The sequence below is a fragment of the Convolutriloba macropyga genome, chromosome 7 (assembly GCF_964194025.1).
Source record: "Convolutriloba macropyga chromosome 7, txConMacr16.3, whole genome shotgun sequence".
NCBI classification, from domain to species: domain Eukaryota; kingdom Metazoa; phylum Xenacoelomorpha; order Acoela; family Convolutidae; genus Convolutriloba; species Convolutriloba macropyga.
In genome coordinates, this window is record NC_134474.1 from 2,814,091 (window position 1) to 2,831,034 (window position 16,944).

The window sequence follows — 16,944 nt, forward strand, 5'->3', positions numbered from 1 at the left end:
TACACGATAAAAATTCTTAGTCAGCATCTTATCAGATCTTACACGATAAAAATTCCACAATCACTGGGGCAGGTATATTTTAATGCATTTTAAAAAAACTTCATTCTTAAAGCAATGATAAGATAATTTTTTGTTTTGTTGTATCGAATAATATTTTACCCAAAACAATTTCAAGACAATTGCGGGATCTATTCTGTTTTGGTCCCCCAGCTTAGTGAGCTAATACTTTTTACGCCCCCAGGCGCACGTGCAATTTCCTTACATAGTAACGTGGTATATAACAACATATAATTTGTAACTGGGGGTCATAAAAAACACCGGGGGCCGAAACAGAATAGATAGTGATCCTTAAAAGCTTTGATTGCACATTTTTGGATTCTGTCGTGGAAAAAGAGACAGTTCCCCAAAATGGGAGAAACAGTTGATGACCTCTGGCTCCTGGCACAATAGTGAAATCTCGGACACAGGAACACTTCTGGAGTAAACAAGTTCCAAACAACAATAACAGACGAATGATAGACATTAGTTCCAATAATATAGATCGATCTATCTTTGTTAATTCACCTTTATCTTTGTTCACTTTGATCCTTTGGCTTCAAAATCTGATGATTTGTGGGGTCTTTCCCATTATAGCCTCCCGTGAAACTATAGCCCCCCCCCCTTATGTTATATTTACTATGGTTGGGGACTATAGATTATCTGACCATTAAGCTGGGGGGGGGGGGGGGGGTTAATGGGGAAAGACCCAATTAGTGAAAGGTAGAAATTGTTTTCCATGATTTGCTGTTCCTTTATTAAACTTAGTTAAAAACTTAAAAGATTGGATTTTGTTCGGTCTCAACTACTAACACTTAATTGTTTTGCCCCCCCCCCCCCCCCTAGATCAAAAGCTTTGAGCGGTGGGTCAGTGAAGGGAGCCTATTTGCAACATTATTTGCAGCCCCCAAGTGCGCGTGCAACGGGGGGGGGGGGGCACAAATTAAGAATATCCAAGCTTTCTTTGATGTACCTACAATGGGAAGAAACCAAAAATTGAACTTACAATAACCCTCAACTAAAAATTAAAGTTAAACTTCCACGTGCAGAATTGAAACGTTATACATTTTAACATTTTATAGAGAGCATAGGGAAAATATTAGGGTCTTTCCCATTATACCCCACACCACCGGCCACCTTACTGGCCATATAACGTATTGCCCCCCCCCACGTGCTCTGTAACTGGGAGGAGCATAACGTACTCGAGGCACAAACGGAAAAGATCCTATGATAGTTACATCATAATGGGGAGCTATATTTTCGATGGTGGGGGCTACAATGAGAAAAACCCGAATATCATACGTCAATAATAAAGAGAAAAAGGATCAAAATGGGATCCAACTGCAGATTTGTGTGATCAAAGTGCAAGTCGATCCTAATTACAAGCTCTAAAACAATCTACCTGTATAAAACACAAAACATGGTTTGATTACATATTATTTTTATATTAAATATAGCGATCAGCAGGTGATTGTATATATGCTATCATAGGTAAAATTAAAAATTAACTGCTCCAATTGGCCTGCATATGGTTTTAATTTAAAAAAATAAGAATTGTGGTTCCTGCGTTATCTTAGCGGAACAGCACTAGGCCAACAGTAGCCTGATCTCAACTGTCCTTTTTTATTATCCCCCACATTTCTTTTTATTAGCAGCATTGCTCTTTTTTATGGGTATTTTTTTGCGTCTGAAACTTTCATCTGGTACCATAATTGCAGCCAAGTTGGCCAGGATATGGTCAACCTGAAGCTATGCTTAATAAGGAGCTCATCCTCACACATACAACTTTACAGAGGCAGGCAATTGAACTCTCAATCCTTGGCGTGTGAATCATACACACCATGTATGTTTGATTTTTATATATGAAATCAAATACGGTCATATACGACAATCGGGGAATGGGGAGCCTATTGTCAACATTATTTTCAGCGTCAATGTGCACGTGCAACTGGTTGGGGGCACATATGGAAAAGATTGGGGGCACATATGGTTGGGGGCACATATGGTTGGGGCACATATGGTTGGGGCACATATGGTTGAGGCACATATGGTTGGGGGAACATAAAAAACCCTCAGCTAAATTAAAGTTAATATTCCACTTGCTTAATTGAAACTATTCTTTGATAGGGATACCAGGGCAAATAATAGGGACGTTCCCATTAACCCCCCCCCACCCACATTAAATGTTAAAAACCAATATCATATATGTTTGAAACCAAAAAAATGAATTCCAATTGCAATCACTTTTGGTTATCAACTTGCAGGTCGATCCCAATCACGGCCTCCAAAACAATAAAAAATTTTAAAATACAAAGCCTTAATTCAATACATATTTATTATAAATTAAAAACAGCGATAAGCAGTTGATCGCGTAAGATAGATAAAATAGAAATTTAAATGCTCCAATTTGGCAGGTACGAGCAAAATAATTTTTCAAATTTATCGAGAGACTTCATTGTAAGCTTAAGAATATATCCCTTTCCAATATGTTTGTAAGATGTTTAGCTCATAACTGACAAATTGTAGCATTTGAATCTTGCTTTTATATGTTAAGCTGATTAAAAAAGATTTTCGAATAATATGCTAGCTCTCTCGTAACATCAAGATTTAAAAAACGTGTTGAAATCACAACGTTAAATGGGCAAAAGATCTTATTTTTAAAATCACGACGTTAGCGTCATATTTTTAGCGGTACCCCTAGGGTGGTTTTCCACAATTATCCAAACTAAGTCACAAATCGTGAAGTGCTGCTCGGCAAGCGTATGACAATCAGATCTACGGTTCGTAGTGGGTACATACTCCTTGAGTCACCGTACCCCACTTCCATTGGCTTAGGACTATGTGCGACCGCAATGGTTACGATGACCGAAATCGTCAACTTGACAGAATTCCGGTTGCTTTAATAACTAGCAAAAATGATCAAGCACTGTTGAAACTAAGTTGGGCGGGTCAGCAGTTACGGGCGTTAACGGAACTGCGTTCAATGCGTATCCAACTAAGCAAACTGTGATGATCGAAACATCATCAATGAGGCAACGTGTACCAAGGATAACATACAGCAATGTCTAAAAACTAGGGTTCAAACACTCCCGGGGGCAATTTTCGTCTAGCGCAACGGGTTGGACTGAACCTTTATGCGCAATCCTCAATTTTATGGCTTTATGTACAGGTTTCGCGGCGAAGTTAACGATGATCCGTTTTTTAACCTTCCCTTTTCAATCAAAACAATTTTCGGCTCCAATGACGTTCGTACCATTGTCTGAACAAATCATGGCAGGCGTACCGTGGTGGGAAACAAACCGATCTGTTTGGATAATACAGGAACTATCATCAATGGGCAGAGCTTTTTCAATAATGACAGAATGAGTATTCAGACAATTGAAGAAGAACTTCGACCTATTCTCGGTAGTCTGAGGAACGGTAATCTAAAAAAAACCCAAAGTAATCAATCCCAATGTCTTTGAAGGTAGACTGGTAAGCGAGTCTCTCCTTTGAGAGGTCAGCCATGATAAGTTGATCGGTTGCTGCGCTAAAATTTTTGCACAAAACGAAGTTTGACTTAATGAACGCAGTGATGCACGTAGTTTCAGGATGGTGTAACGTACTTGTCCCTTTGATTGTAGGTAATTGATGCCCTGTTGAAGGTTGAGTGTGCTTCAGGAACAGTTTAACGAAGCTTTGTTGTGCGTCTAACACAATTGGATGTCAAAGGTGCGGTAACTCTGGTGAAATGTCAGGCGACTGAGCATGTAGGTGGTGATACGAATTATTTTTTGATAAGATCTGACTTTATCAAACGCGATTAAAGAACTGCTTTGCTCTTTATTTGGTACTGTTACGGGTGAGGCTAAACTTGAGATGAAGTCATTCTCTTTTCCCTTGGTTACAACATTGAACTTGGTGGCGGATTTCATATTTGTCAAGCAAAGGAATTGCTTAGTTTTCAAGAATTTAGGAACCCCAACCCAGCTACTAGGTTGCAAAACGTCAACTGACATACCACGCGTGCCAACATCTGCCGCATTGTCAGAATTGACGACGATGTACCATTGGTCAACGCGGGTGTACTCCAGTACGTCACTTGCACGATTTGCACTAAAGCGCAACGTCTAGCGCAACGGGTGGACTAAACCTTTATGCGCAATCCTCAAGTTTATGGCTTTATGCACAGGTTTCGCGGCGAAGTTAACGATGATCCGTTGTTTAACCTTCCCTTTTCAATCAAAACAAATTTCGGCTCAAATGACGTTCGTACCATTGTCTGAACAAATCATGGCAGGCGTACCGCGGTGGGAAACAAACCGATCTGCTGGATAATACAGGAACTATCATCAATGGGCAGAGCTTTTTCAATAATGACAGAATGATCATTCAGACAATTGAAGAAGAACTGCGACCTATTCTCTGTAGTCTGAGGAACGGTAATCTAAAAAAAAACCGAAGTAATCAATCCCGATGTTTTTGAAGGTAGACTGGTAAGTGAGTCTCTCCTTTGAGAGGTCAGCCATGATAAGTTGATCGGTTGCTGCGCTAAATTTTTTGCACAAAACGAAGTTTGACTTAATGAACGCAGTGATGCACGTAGTTTCAGGATGGTATAACGTACTAGTCCCTTTGACTGTAGGTAATTGATGCCCTGTTGAAGGTTGAGTGCGCTTCAGGAACAGTTTAACGAAGCTTTGTTGTGCGTCTAACACAATTGGATGTCAAAGGTGCGGTAACTCTGGTGAAATGTCAGGCGACTGAGCATGTAGGTGGTGATACGAATTATTTTTTGATAACATCTGATTTTATCAAACGCGGTTAAAGAAATGCTTTGCTCTTTATTTGGTACTGTTACGGGTGAGGCTAAACTTGAGATGAAGTCATTCTCTTTTCCCTTGGTTACAACGCCGAATTTGGTGGCCGATGTCATATTTGTCAAGCAAAGGAATTGCTTAGTTTTCAAGAATTTAGGAACCCCAACCCAGCTATTAGGTTGCAAAACGTCAACTGACATACCACGCGTGCCAACATCTGCCGGATTGTCAGACTTGGCGACGATGTACTATTGGTCAACGCGGGTGTACTCCAGTACGTCACTTGCACGATTTGCACTAAAGATGCCGTATTGAGTTGTTGTTTGAGTTTGAGTTGTTTGAGTTTATCCACTGCAAAATGATGGTACTATCTGTCCATATGAACAATTCGTTTACAGTAACGGTCGTTAGATTTCTCTCTTCAAGGTCCAACTCGAGCCTAGTCCAGGACAAATGGCAACTCTGTTTTAAACATTCCACAACTGGAAGTTATCTGTGCACTTAGAAACACTACAGCATTGAATAGGTCTTGTGAGATATCAACAAACATGAAAGGTTAAAGATGTTCGATTGGAACTGAAATATACTTTATTGGAATTGTGATTGTGAATAACTGTGGAATTTAAACTCTCCAGGCAGGAAACACATCAATAGTGTCTTTGGGTAACTCGTCTTTGCAAATTCAAAATCTAGTTCTATTCAAATTAAAGTTTTCCCCTCGAAATCATATTTGCTCTTTAATGGCTGTCTTAATTTAACTAAGCCTAATCACACAAATGGGCTGTGACCTGATGCGCATATACAACTTTGCCTAATAATTGGTAATATTAATCTTCGAAATAACTGCGAGTCGTACTCCTAAAGTACCTCCATGGACCACTCCTACAAAAATAAGATTACTTAATTAAGTTGGTCATTTGAGTTATGCCGCTTAATGAGAAAACTATCCGCACCAAATTTTGACTATCAACTCAAAACATCGGGATGGAATAATACAGTTGCTTTTTTGCTCATTATGACAGAACTCATGGAGTTCAATCAATCTCTATTACCTCAAACATATGAATCAGGCGAACCCCACAATCAGCAAACTAAAAAATCACATTAATGATGTTCTCTAACAAACAATAATAAATCAGTTTTCCCGAAACAAGTCATTTAGAAAGTTCATTCCAACGGCTAAGAGCTTACTGGTGATAATTAGGCGGACATTGGTATATAATAAGGTTCAAATAACTTAGATGTCAATGTCCCGCTCAACATACACTCGTACTCTCCTACGGAAAAAACACTCCTAACGCTTCAATGGATTTGCACCTCCTCTTCCAAATGTTTGATGATCGTCAATTTCTTCGGTTGTTCGGAAGAAATCATTAAACTTTTGTCATACAACCGCGATATCACTCAATCCTGTAGCTCATTTTCAACTGTTTGAAACTACTACGTTTGTTGATTGCATCATTTCCTTGCCCAATCTGTGCATCAATTACGAACTGCTAAACAGCTCCCCTCAAAGTTGATGACTTCACATAGTCCTACACAATTCAATTAGTGGTTTACAGTTGCAGCCACTCAGGCCATATTTGCTGAATGGCGAAGCTTCTTCTCTGAATATGTTAGTAGTGGATAAAACAAGGGATTCAACCACCAGTAAAATTTTTCCCTTTCTCCTAACGCTAATCGCGCATGTCGAATCGGGCCAAATTTTACTGTTTGTTGAATCCCTTGTTTTATCCACTACTATATTCACCACTATAAATACATACTACGCGCACAATTGTGTATAAAAAATGTACATAGCTAGTATAATTTATGCAAATCATACACTAATATCCAAAAGTTCTCAAAGCTAGATTTAAGCCTAATTTCATATCTAATATGTCAAACTATACTGAAATAAATCAAGTTAATCATCTCACAAAATTTTTTTTCAATAGAATCGGATGGACTGAAAATAACTCAAAATTGCTTAGAATTGGATAATAAGAAACAAGTTTCTTTAAAATTTTTGACTTTAACCAGGAGACGATTGATCTATGATGTTTAACTGAGTGATTCTATGTACCTGGTTACATTTTTGAGCAGAGTCTTGGGAGGTCTTGATAAAAGGTTGACTCGCCTTTACCACGCTACGGCAGTACTGCTCGACCTTTCTTAATGGCAACTGTGGGGGAGGGTGCAACTACAGAATGCTTGAACACTTTTAATTTTAATTATTAGGCTGACTGAAGTCTAATATTAAGCTGACTGAACAATATTAATGTATCATTTTGCAGTTTTTGTAGTGAAGTGAAACTCATGATGAATAGCCAAAAAGTGCCGTGGAGAATAAAGGTCCCCACGTGGAGAATTATTCTAGAACATTCTTTTTCTAGAATATTCTCACATGATTTTTAACTTAAAATTAGTTATCATTTCCCAAGTAATTACTTGTTTTAATGTAAAATAATAATTAAATCCTTCTATTAAATTGAATGATTTGTATAATCTATTAAAAATTAAAAAAGATTTTAATAAATACTCACTTTACTAGCTAATTTTTAAGGGTATCTCATATTCGAAATTTTCGCTTGTTTTCATTCTGTTAGTGGTGGTGGCTTTCTTTGTCAATGGCGGCGGCCATTTTAGCATGACATGCACTTTTCATTCGATCTGCTAAGCAGTGTAATGCGAGGTTAAACCAAGCTTGTTGACTTCTTAAACTATTAGCGGTTGCTAAATATGAAAGAAAGCGAACAATAATAGCACAGTTAAAAACACTGAGATCGGTGGAAACACAATGATTTGTGTTTTTCTATGTCTTCTTGATTATTATACTTATAAACCTGCTCTCTGAATTGATTTCTAGTGTGACCATATCTATATCTATGAAGATAAATACATAGTCTACATTTCCTCTTTCTAAATCTATATAATGATATATGTTTATAAACATTACACATACTACATGTTAGATATTGATCAGGATCAGAAAAATGATATCCCAAATGTTCTATATAATCTTTAACCTTAACCATATTTTTACATACTAAACAAGAATATTCTAATTCTTTACATTTATTACAACATTCTTTCCAAGGTTTATTTATACACTTATCGCATTTCATTTTCATTTTTCGAAAAATTATTTTTTGATTATTTCCCTAAAAAAATACATCATGTCTCAATCAACTAATACTAGTGTCTTAAACTTCTGCGATGTCTGTAATCTATCATTTGAATCAAAGAAGGCCTTATACAGGCATCAATCATACGATCTCGAACATAAGGAACTATTGGAGAAAATGTTTGAGTCTGAAGAAGAGGAAATCTCGGAGAGGGTGTATAATTTGGATGAAGATGATTATATTATTAAAACTAAACCAGCCACCAAACCTCAAACTAATTCTGAAGAGGATATCTACACCAGAATTAACTATGAATGTAAAGAATGTCATGAAGAATTTAGAAGTAAAGTAGCTCTAACTACTCATTCATATAGTCACAATCGCATGTATCTAGAAAACACAGAAGACTTCGATATAAACTCAAGTCAGAACATGAGAGAATTTTATATTACTGATAAAGGTGGGAATTAAATTGAAGATATAGATGAAGCAACTAATTACTCTTTAGAAGAAATTAAAAACTTTTACCAGTTTTGTAAAGTTAAGAGTTTGAAATATAAGATCACGGCTGAATGTGATTATAAGAAGAGAACCAAAGAAGAAGTTAAAACTACTAAAATATTTTTCAATACTGATTATATTAATAATAATGCAATATATGAATACAGTGACTTTAATCGGTGGCTAAATTTCGAAAAGGAAATATATGAAGGTTATGGTTATGATTTTGAGTTTCTTGGAATAAGAAGTATTCAGTTAAACATTGAACCAACTAAAGTATCTATTGGTAGTTATATAGATTTACCTCCAGATCTCAAAAACTCTAAATCGATATTAAATATGCGTAGTTATAAATACAATTGCTTACAACTAACTACAACTGCTTGGCTAAATCCCGCCCCACACCATGCAACTCGAGAAAGTAAATAGGTAGATAAACTAATTGAACCAAGACAACAACATGAAGATGATTTTGCTTATATATTAAGAATACAGAAAATGTATAATATTAATATTTGGGTATACACACCTTGTGGTAATGGTAGAAAAGAATTGTTTAAACAAGTGGATGATTTTAATAAAGATAGAAAAGATGTAAGAATAAAAGTTTGGAGTAATGGTCAAATAGAACACTGTGCCCTAATAAAAAATATAGAAACCTTGTTAGAACGACCAAATAAAAATAACATTAAATATTATTATTGTGATAGGTGTACCTATTGGTTTAACTCACAAATTAAATATGATAAACACGAATCCAGCACCTCATTCAAACCAGAGATTGTTTGTCCTAAGAAAAAACATATTACTTTTGTAAATGAACACAAACGTCAGAACATAAAAAATATTATAACTGCCGATATAGAATGTTGCATTGTTGAAGTCTCAACTAATGATTTAAAATATGTAATAGCTGAACATATTCCAATAGCTGTGGGTTACACGTGGCAAGGTAACTTCAAACACTACTTCGGTCTAGGCTGCATCAAAAGATTTGCTAGAGATCTGTTAGAAATAGAAAAACTGAGAATAATTTCAAACATAATGAAAAGATGATATTCACAGAAGAAGATAAATTATATCATGAAACTAATAACACTTGTCATATCTGCAGCAAAACATGTATTAATAAAGTAAGAGATCATTGTCATGAAACTGGTAAATATACAGGACCAGCATGTAAAATATGTAATCTGAGATACAAACAACAAAACTTCATTCCAGTTATTTTCCATAATGGCTCTGGTTATGATTTCAATCTACTATACAGTGAACTCTTCAAACAGAATAATGATAAAAGGAAACTAGATAACATACCACTAGCTGCTGGTAAATCTAAGATGTTTAGCATTGGTTGTCTTAAATTCTTAGATACTTATAACTTCTTAGCTATGCCCCTAGATCAAATGGCAAAGATATACGGATGTAAAACTAAAACATTATATCCATATGAAGACTTTGGTTTAGAGTCAATGAGAACCACGACCAAGTCGTATTGTAGCAAAGCTATCTACCAAGAACTTATAGGTAATCTAAAAATAGAAGACTTCAAATCCTCACTACATAATAAATTACCAACACAAGAAGAAGTAGATAACTTTAATAATGAAAACAGTCATAAAACTGGTAAAGATCTAACTATAGAGTATTTACAGAATGATGTGGAAATATTAGACTATTGCATGAATGAATATGTTAAACTAAGCATGAAGAATTCAAGCTCAATCCCCAACACTATGTAAGTCTCCCAGGTTATAGTTTTGATTGTTGGTTAATGTCAAGCGGTGTAATATTAGATACATTACAAGATAAACAAATGCTAGGTGATTTAGTTGGAGCAAAGAGAGGTGGTATATGTGGAATAATGGGAGATAGATATATAAATATTAGTAATACTAATACTAACGCTAATATTAATGATAATACTAATACTAATACTAATACTAATACTAATAAAAATACTAATACTAGTACTAATACTAATACTAATTCTAATGATAAAGTTATTAATAGAAATATATGGTACATAGACGCAAACAACCTATATGGTTATGCAATGATGCAAAAGTTACCTTATAAGGATTTTGAGTTTATTGCTACTACTACTCTAGATGTCATATTGAATACTCCAGATGATAGTGATCATGGTTACTATATAGTTTGTGATATTGATTATACTAATGAATGTAAAGAGAGAACAGAACAGTTAGCACTAATGCCTAATAAAAGAAAGATAAATGATAATTAATTGGGATATCTGCGACGCAGTTTCACTGATCAAGAAAGAGATGGAGTCAAAGCAAGATCCGAGAAGCGGCTTCACCGATCAGGGAAACTGCTTTAGCGATCAGAGAAATTAATCTTAGACCAAAACAACAAAACAGAATATATGGTTCATTATAGGATGTTAAAGTTCTATGTTAAGATGGGAGTAAAAGTAACAAAAATACATAGAGCAATTAAATTTAAACAAGACTATATATGTAGCGATTATATACAAAACAATACAAATAAAAGAGCAACAGCTAAAACTGAAGCAGAAAAGGATGTAAGGAAATTAATGAATAACTCAATATATGGAAGAATGTGCATGAATCCTCTACATTTCTTTCAAAGCAAGTTCTTGCATGATAAAGAAAAGATAATGAAGAGTGTAAGTAAACCAACATTTAAGAATATAACTAGATATAGAGATTATAGCCAAATAGAATATATAAAGAAAAAAATAGAATATGATTCTCCAGTATATGTAGGTGTTACTATCTTAGAATTAAGTAAGTTACACATGTATGATGTATTCTATTATATTCTACAACCATCCCTCAGAGATCTAACACTTCACTATATGGATACGGACAGTTTCGTATTAAGTTATAGTGAAGGTAAAGTTAGTGATGAGCATATGGACTTAAGTAATCTAGACATACCTATAAAAACTAATAATAAAGTCCCCGGCAAGTTTAAGCACGTGCTGGGAAGTAGGATTATTGAGGAATTTATAGCATTGTCCCCCAAAACATATAGCTTCAAAAATTATCCTAAAAACACTAAAGAAAAAGGAATAAAGAAGCATAATAATGCTAGGCACATAGATTATTATGATGCATTAATGAATAATACACAGAGAACAGTAGATGTATGTAGAATACAGAAAGTTGGCGATAACATGACAACAACAAAAACAAGTAAGATTAGTTTAAATATATTTGATGACAAAAGGTTTTATATAAACAATATAAAAAGTTATCCCCATGATAAGGAACTATATTTATTTAAAAGAGATTTGTTAAATAGGATCCGAGAAGCGGCTTCACCGATTAAGAAACTATATAAGGATAAGGATCTAACGAGTAGCTTTACTAATAAGGATAAGGATAAGGATGTAGATAACCTGATTAATGATATTAAAGAATTAACTATAATCAGCAATAGAAAATTATTAGAAGCAGCTATTATATTATATAATGAGTTATCTGCGAACAGACTCCGTCTGTGGCAAGCCAAGCAGTTGGAGTACCAAGGACTTCGTCCCTTTCACTCATTATAACTAGTTATTTTAATTATAATAATAGATCTAATTCATACTTAGTATAGAATTTTTATATTAAAAAATGACTCAACTAGAAACACTCATAAAATTAAACAATCTGGAAAAACAAAACAGAAAGAATAGATTAGAAGATAAATTAAAACAACAAGAATATTATGGTGAAATAGATGAGTTATTTGATCCTTTAACAAAAACTATCAGTCACACTGCTTCGCAGATAAATGCGAACAGTGAAAACAATCTAGCATTAAGTGAACAAACATTAAGAGCAATAGATTGGCAAAATCAAGAGTTAGATAAACAAACTAAGGTGATCGAGCAAGCTGGTTCCCAGTTTAATGAAACTGCTTCGCAGATGGGTGAAACTGCTTCGCAGATTGGTGAAACGTTAAAGGGGACCATAAAGCGAACTCAAGATATAGCACCAATTTATGTTGATACAAACACAACCAAACTTCTCCATGACATGGGGGCTCAAACTAATCCTCAATCAAAATTAGAACTCATAGATTTACCCACTAGGAGATATAAAATGAATGGTGTTAATATAACTCTAGAGCAGGGTGCATTTTTAGTTAGGGATAATGTATATTTCAGAAGGATTTACTGTTTTTCTTACTAAATCAAATATAACATAAGATAATATTGAGGAAGATGAAACCAAAATTAAAAGGTTTTTAAAGGATATTAGATATGATGTAGGAAAAGGGGATAAGAAAAGTGCTAGATATAGAACAGAAAAACGTATAATGGGGGCAAAAGATGATGTATATGGAAGGGGATTAAATAGCAACCCAGACCCAATTAATCAGGGAACCTGCTTCGCAGATCAACGAAGTTGCCACCACTATGTGGATCAGAGAAACTGCTTCGCAGATCCAAATAGTTTAATAGAAAAATTAGAATTATTAATACTTGAAACAAAAGCTGGTCATGATGGATTATATGATGAAATGCTAGATAAATCTAAGCAACTATTATCTATGAATATTATTAATCAAGAACAACTAGATAATTTTATTTTTAACTATGGTAAATGAGCAAAGCAATGACTATGTCCATAAATAAAACGACAGAAAAACAACAACAACAACAACAACAACAACAACAACAACAACAACTAGCTAAAGAAGTAGTCAATCCTCGAATAACAAAGTTTAGAAGAGAAAGAATAATACCATTATATAAAGATGAAACATGGTCAGCTGATTTAATTGATAAGCCATCTCTAAGTAAATACAATAATAATTATAAGTTTATATTAACAGTTATAGATATATTCACAAAATATGCATGGGCTATTCCATTAAAGAATAAATCTGGTTTATCTATAACTAATGGCTTTAAAACAATCCTATCAGAAGGACAAAAACCAGAAAAGTTATGGGTAGATAGAGGTAGTGAGTTTTACAATAAAACATTTAAATCTTTACTTAAAGAATATGAAACAAAACTATATTTTACTTATGGTGAATTAAAGGCTGTATTCATAGAGAGATTCAATAGAACATTATTACACATAATAAATAAACCTATGTTCATCAATGGCGATGGTAATTGGGTAAATATATTAAATGATGCTGTTGTAACATACAACAACAACATTCACTCAACAATTGATATGACACCAGTTGATGCTTCTAATAATCCTGATAAATTTAAATACTATGTTAATTCTACCAAAGCAACACCAAAATTTAAAGTTGGTGATTATGTTAGAAATGTAGATAAACGTAATATCTTCTCTAAAGGTTACACTTCTAATTGGAATAGAGAATTGTTTAAAGTGAATGAAGTTCTAAAAACACATCCACCAACATATAAAATAGAAGATATTAATGGAGAGATAATAGAAGGCAAATATTATGAACAGGAACTATTGAAATCCGAGTTTGATTTTGAATCTAATAATAAGGTTTTGGAATCATTAAATATTGACCTGCGGTCCTAAATCTAATTATAATTCTAAGTCTAAGTCTAATTGTAAGACTAATTATAAGTCTAATTACAAGACTAATTAATTTTCTAATTATATGTAAACAAATACAAAGATGACAAGAAATAGACTCAATCAAGCTAAACATAAATCAACATCAACATCAACAAACAACTTAACACTAAGTAAGGCTCGTGGGTTATTCCTAGAAGATAATGATGATATTGATATGAAAGATACCTATAAAATTACAAATGTTCATCTTCCTAGAGATGAAAAAGATGTTGTTAATAAAGAGTATTGTGTCAATAACTTATTATCCTCTTCTAATGAAATAGACATTTTAAGTAGAAACATAACTGAACTAGGAAAGGGTGACTTTGATAAAGTTACAACTAAAACATTACAACTAAATGAAACACAAGTTAATGAAGAACTAATTAATGAGTTTATTGAATCAACAAATGAAGTCAGAAATACCGTTAAGTTTTGTAATAAAGTTGCTGCAGATACTATCTCTAAATACAATCAATTAAAGCAAGAATTTGATAATAATAAATTTAATCAGAATATAACTAACATACACTTAGATGAAATGTTTACTAACGGTCTGAGAGAAATGAAAGAATACAATAAATCTTTTAGAGGTGTTATAGTACAAAATATAATTGCTATACTTTTACAAAGTAAGTTACTTGATAATAAAGGGAAAGACAGACTTGAGATGCATTATAGTTTTAATCAAGAAGATATAATGAAAGAAATAGAAAGAATTTTTACTAATGAAAATAAGCAAAGCAATGACCAATCCAACAGCACCGAGTGAGAGATTACTATATCCAGTTTTGTCATCAGTATCAGAAAGATTGATAAACGAAAAGATTTAAGCTAATAATAAATTTAACAACAATATTAACATTATAAAAGATATTAGAAATTATTATGAAACTGAAACTAATAACTATAATAAGAAGTTAAGTAGATATAAGAATTATATTAACATAGCTGAGATAACAGAATTAGTATTATCATCAATAGCAACAACTGCAACAACAACATCAGTTTCATTAACAGGTATAGAATTAGCTTATTCTATAACAACAGCTTTTGCTACAGCAACTGTTTGTGATTCATTATCAAAAACAGTTAATACTAAAATTAGAAATAAAATTATAAAGTATTCACAAATGTATATTTTAAGTAAACAGTTTAGTGATAAGTTTAAACTATATACTAAATCAATGAATGGTAATAAATTAGATAATGATGAGTATAATGAATTTGTTAAGTTATATGAGGATTATAAGAAGAATAAGAAAAACAAGCTGAGTATTTTTTTAGATTGAAGATATTAGTGCTTAGTAATAACAATATTTTTAGTAATAATAATATTAGTATTAATATTTATCGATAAATATATAATCATATTCTTAGTTATAATCATAATCATAAACATAATATAGTCATAATATAATCATAATCATAATCATAATCATAAACATAATATAATCATAATTATAATCAAATAATTATCTTTTCTTTTTACCTAAGTATAACCATCTTCCTTTTTGTACTACTTTTATACCTTCACCAGTAGTGGCAAATTTAATTAAATCAGGTGTGGCTGATAAAGCAGCTCTAGGGTTTCTAGATGCAGCTGCAATTCCTATTTTACTTGCTATTTCTAATGCCCTGACTGGATTATTAGCTACTTTCTTTCCAAAGTTAACTGCATCCCTACCAACACTTTTAAAGAAATCTTTAAGTCCTTCTGCTTCTATTGTTGCATCAGATACTGTCATTGATTTATTCCTTCTACATAAAACACAATTACCTTTTAACATCTTAGTTCCTTTTGAAGTAATAGCTCCTCTTATATTAACAATACCACTATAATGTCTACCTCCAACACAATATGAACTGATTTTGAACTTATTTAAAAGACTCATTTCTATATATAAAAAATAATGGAAGTTAAAAAGTATAATCCCCTTGTTGTTATTAAGCCTAAGCCTACGGGTTCCACCCGCGAGCGAAGCTCGAAGACTGAGCCTAAGCCTAAGGTTAAGCCCAAGCCCAAGGTTAAGCTTGAAGCTAGAGGCTTGGCTCTAGAGAATAAAAAGAAATTAGACATTATTTATGCTAAAGGTGTTGTTAATACTAATAGGAAATAGTTAGGTTTTAACAAGAGTAACAATTAGAGCTGACTAGCTATAAATATAAGTATAAGTATAAGTATATAATTATAACAATAACTATATTATACTATAATTATGAATTATCGCTAGAGTAATATCTAAAATTATAATTATCGCTAGAGTTATATCTAAAATTATAATTATCGCTAGAGTTATATCTATGACTTAAATTATATCTATGACTTAAATTATATCTATGACTTAAATTATATCTATGATATTATATCAACCTTCTTATTACCATCACTATTTACACTAATAACCTTTCTAGTTAATACTAATGCATGACATATAACATCCTCAACTGCAGCACTAAATTTAAAATTAAGTTGTATTGGTTGTGGACCTATATGATCCCTTTGATATCTAGTATCGAATACATATATTCTATAATTACTTTTGAATGTTCTATGATTTATATATGGTTTTATATTTTGTGGTAGCCCATTATAACCTTTATTAAAGCTAACAATCTCTTTAAAAGACTTATTATAATTATTGGTTCCATAATTAATATTCATTCTATCCTCGGGATAAAACTCACTACCAATCTTACAATAACATTCAGTAACATTCATTACATCAAATGTACTTGCGTCATGAGTTTGTTCATTAACATTATTGTTTTCAAAACCAACTATTATATATTGCGGTCTTTCCATACCACTTTCCATACCTAGATCAAACAAGAAGTTAGTAGCATTGGGTACATTCTTATAAAATGTCTTTCTTTCATAATAACTAAAGTCTACATTATTCTTTTTACTTAAACCCTTTTGCACAATAATTCTATTATCATTAATAGGATCAATACTAG

At 33.0% G+C, this 16,944-nt stretch overlaps 1 protein-coding gene across 5 annotated transcripts in view; it reads right to left on the minus strand.

The window, feature by feature from the left end:
- The window catches only part of LOC142342046 (uncharacterized), a 51,802-nt gene extending 50,708 nt beyond the window's left edge, over positions 1-1,094 (minus strand). For 3 of the 5 annotated variants that reach the window (XM_075393219.1, XM_075393217.1, XM_075393221.1), the window contains exons 1-2: positions 1,043-1,093; positions 430-602 (exon numbers count right to left, since the gene is read on the minus strand). In XM_075393219.1, coding sequence (XP_075249334.1) covers positions 430-523 — 94 coding nt within the window. In that variant the 5' untranslated portion in view covers positions 524-602; positions 1,043-1,093. Of the gene's footprint in view, positions 1-429; positions 603-1,042 lie in introns of those variants that run through there. The other 2 variants (XM_075393218.1, XM_075393222.1) reach the window with 2 other exon arrangements.
- Between the last annotated feature and the right edge of the window lie 15,850 nt (positions 1,095-16,944).